The sequence below is a fragment of the Rhagoletis pomonella genome, unplaced genomic scaffold (assembly GCF_013731165.1).
Source record: "Rhagoletis pomonella isolate Grant_MI unplaced genomic scaffold, Rhpom_1.0 Rhpom_scaffold_00001, whole genome shotgun sequence".
In the NCBI taxonomy this organism is placed as follows: domain Eukaryota; kingdom Metazoa; phylum Arthropoda; class Insecta; order Diptera; family Tephritidae; genus Rhagoletis; species Rhagoletis pomonella.
In genome coordinates this window covers 65845153-65848857 of record NW_023458555.1, presented here as the reverse complement: position 1 = coordinate 65848857, position 3705 = coordinate 65845153, and the positions used below count along the sequence as shown (strand labels likewise).

The 3705-nt window shown below is 34.3% G+C and overlaps 1 protein-coding gene across 2 annotated transcripts in view; it reads left to right on the top strand.

Moving 5' to 3' along the window:
- The first annotated feature begins 243 nt into the window (after window positions 1-243).
- LOC118747191 overlaps window positions 244-3705 on the top strand; it is a 10226-nt gene continuing 6764 nt past the window's right edge. The window contains exons 1-2 of one of the 2 annotated variants that reach the window (XM_036481191.1): window positions 244-471; window positions 530-776. In XM_036481191.1, coding sequence (XP_036337084.1) covers window positions 394-471; window positions 530-776 — 325 coding nt within the window. In that variant the 5' untranslated portion in view covers window positions 244-393. Of the gene's footprint in view, window positions 472-529; window positions 982-3705 lie in introns of those variants that run through there. The other variant, XM_036481183.1, reaches the window with a different exon arrangement.

Here is a 3705-nt window from a genome sequence, read left to right as displayed (position 1 = left end):
TTTTTTCGCCCATAAATCGTGATACGGTCTAATATGCATAAATACTCTTATACATATTACATACGTTTATATCCATATTTTAAAAGCCACTGAAATAGAATAACAATCTAAAATAGATTCCTCTCTTAAAAACGTAGTTTTTATTGGTGACACAATTTTATATAATCATAAAAATTGGTGAATTATCGTCAGAAATTGGATGAAAGTGTTGACGTTCGTTAGCACGCAATTGAGAAAATCGCATCAGAAGTTCAATGAGTTGGCCCCGATTTGCGACATGCAATACATGCGGACCGTATAAAATGGTGCGACATAGCCTTGTGGTCGTTAGTTACAGTTTGTATTATCACCTAAAACTTTTTTGACAAAATTTTCCGGTGCAAACAATTTTTTATGATGTTATACTTACGGCGAAATATTTTATTGCTGAGTTTGATTTTAAGTCTGGTTGTGTTTTTAGACACAGCTAAAGTAAGAAGTTCAACATTCCTATTCAAGCCCCAATATGTATTAATACGACATTTGGCAGGGCAATGAAGCATCAGAGCTATCGAAAGAAGACAAATCTTCTTCGGAGGAAACCAGTGAAGATTCGAATGAGTACCGTCGCAAGCGGTCATTAGAGGTTACCAGTGGAGAAAATAACAATAATGATGACGAGAGAAAGTTAATGGGAAGAGCTGGTATACCGGGATTACCTGATCCGACAACAATTCTAAAGATTGTAGAAATTCTCCAAACGTTGGGTAAAAAAGTCGTGCCGATTCTTGTTGAAGGTAATTCCATGGCAAATTTAGTGGCTGAGAGAGTGGGAATAAGCTATGGAGCATAATCATAGTCAAGAAAATGTAGGCTCTTACTGTCTTACAATCTATAGATTAAGGGCCAATTTCAGATGAATATTTAAACGGCACTTAAGTTTAATTTTGGATTGTTATTTAAATGGAATAAGCCTTCGTTGGGTTTCATATCAACCTCAAGTATCTTTTAAAATTTATCTGTCCCTCAAAAACATTTTTTTTTAGAACAAAATTTGTGTTTAAAGGGCAGATTAATTTTAAAACGTACATGAAAAAAGTGTCCTAAGTTTATCATATACATTGTTTATACCTACGTAAGAACCGCATTAACGAAAAAACCCATTTGATTCAACATATGTATATTTCTTTCAAGCATTTATACCACTGTCTTTATAGCGCACTCCATGAAGCCGTATTCAAAAGTAAAAAACATCTGCTATTTTTATACATTTCTTTAATATTTAATTTACACGGTTGACCGAAAGAAAGCAAACAATAATTCGAATTTATTATAACAACTAGCAATTACCCGGCGTGCTTCGCTGCGCCTTAAATGTATTTTTGTGTTGTAACTCTCCCCCTAAGCTCTTATGGCCTCATTTACAAAATATTTTTAAAGAAAAAAAATCGATCTATGAAGCATTGTTTATTTTATTTTTTTGAGTTAATATATTTTCGAAGGTAATTAGAAAATATCGTTGCCTTAATATAGAAAGGCCCTATCTCACATCGTCGCTGAAATGCACAAAGCCGTAACTAACTAAAATCTTTTATTGCATTAAACGATTTGGGGCCACATAATGCGATCAAATGCATCATTATCAATTAAAACGTAAATTTTCGATTTTTAGTTAGTTACCGCTTTTTGTATATCAGCGACGATGTCAGATAGGGCCTTTCTATATTAAGGTAGCGATATGTAAAGAACCGACTTTCTCTTGGAAATTTAATTTATAATCTTATAACTGGAGTCTACTATCGCACCCTTTCCTCAAACGTGTATTGATTCAATATTCAAATAACGTTTATTTATATAATTTGAAAAAATCTCCCTACTATACAAATATGTACAGCAATATTAACTAATATTTTCAAATGTTGTGAGAGGGAGTAACAAAACAAAATTACTTTTAAGGCGCAGCGAAGCACGCCGGGTATTCGCTAGTGTCACATGAAATTAACTGAGCAAAGTACAATGAATAGCTGTTAAACAATGTTTCACGCACCGGCACCATCTACTTTAAATGAAACATACTTATTTTCGTGAGGGATACTCACACACCATATACTTTTCTATTGAAATTTTTCCTGAATTTTCTTAGCTATAAACCTCCAACGAATGCAAAACCGTGGAAATCGGTTCGTGCGTTCTGGAGTTATAGCGTCAGGAAGGAAAACCCTACATATTTTTATATTAATTTTTATATTAAAGAAGATTAAAGAACTGTCCGCATTACACAATTTTATTTTTCACAAAAACGGTATTCATGAATATTTAAATTTTTTTTTTATTTGCATCCGCATATTTTTGACATAACAGCTTTCATTTTATGCCCATATTAAACAAATGCAGCCTAAGTTTACCCGGGTCCACGTTTTGGTCTGTATCTCGAGACCCTAGTCACCCAGCTGTATGAAAAGTGCTCAATCTTAAAGCATTCATGAACAGCTTTCATTTGATACCCATATTGAACAAATACACCCAAGGGTACCTAGGTCCACGTTTTGGTCTATATCTCGAGACCCTAGTCACCCAGCTATATGAAAAGTGCTCAATCTTAAAGCATTCATAAACGGCTTTCATTTGATACCCATATTGAACAAATACACCCAAGGTTACCCAGGTCCACGTTTTGGTCTATATCTCGAGACCCTAGACACCCAGCTATATGAAAAGTGCTCTATCTTAAAGCATTCATGAACAGCTTTAATTTGATACCCATATTAAGCAAATACATCCTAAGGTTACCCGGGTCCACGTTTTGGTCTGTATCTCGAGACCCTAGTCACCCAGCTATATGAAAAGTGCTCAGTCTTAAAGCATTCATGAACAGCTTTCATTTGATACCCATATTGAACAAATACACCCAAGGTTACCCAGGTCCACGTTTTGGTCTATATCTCGAGACCCTAGTCACCCAGCTATATGAAAAGTGCTCAATCTTAAAGCATTCATGAACAGCTTTCATTTGATACCCATATTGAACAAATACACCCAAGGTTACCCAGGTCCACGTTTTGGTCTATATCTCGAGACCCTAGTTATTTTTTTTAAATTTTCTTTGCTACAAACCTCACGGAGCCCGAGCCCTTTCCAACGAATGCAAAACCGTGGGAATCGGTTCGGCGGTTCTTGAGTTATAAGATTACCAAGGAAATGTAACTTCTTTTTTTTACAACGCTTTTATCAACTTGCAATGTTGTGTTCCAGAAACTTTCAATGTTGTGTTCCAGAAACTTTCAATGTTGTGTGTCCGACACCATAAAGCAAAGCTTTGAAAAGCTCCTATAAAAAAGCATAGTGAATAGGGCGAGGTAGATGACATCTAGATGTCGCCCTATGTACTACGTTTGCTACACCGGAAATAGACGACACGCCATTTCTTTAAATAAAATTAATTGGTGCTCGTTTGTATGTACATACATATGTAAATGCATGTGTGTGCACCTTTCTATTAATATCGTTAAATTATTTTAATATCTATTGCAAACTTTTATTCAGACAGGACTAAAAAGTAGAAAATAAATAATATAAAAAAAACTTTTTAATATAAAACGCTTTTATAAATGGACTAAAAAGTAGAAAATAATACTTCTCAGTCCCATAGAATTTGTTTTGATAACTTTTGATTTTGAAATTTTAGCAAAAGTCATTATAAACAATCTATGAAATTGAAAATGAAAA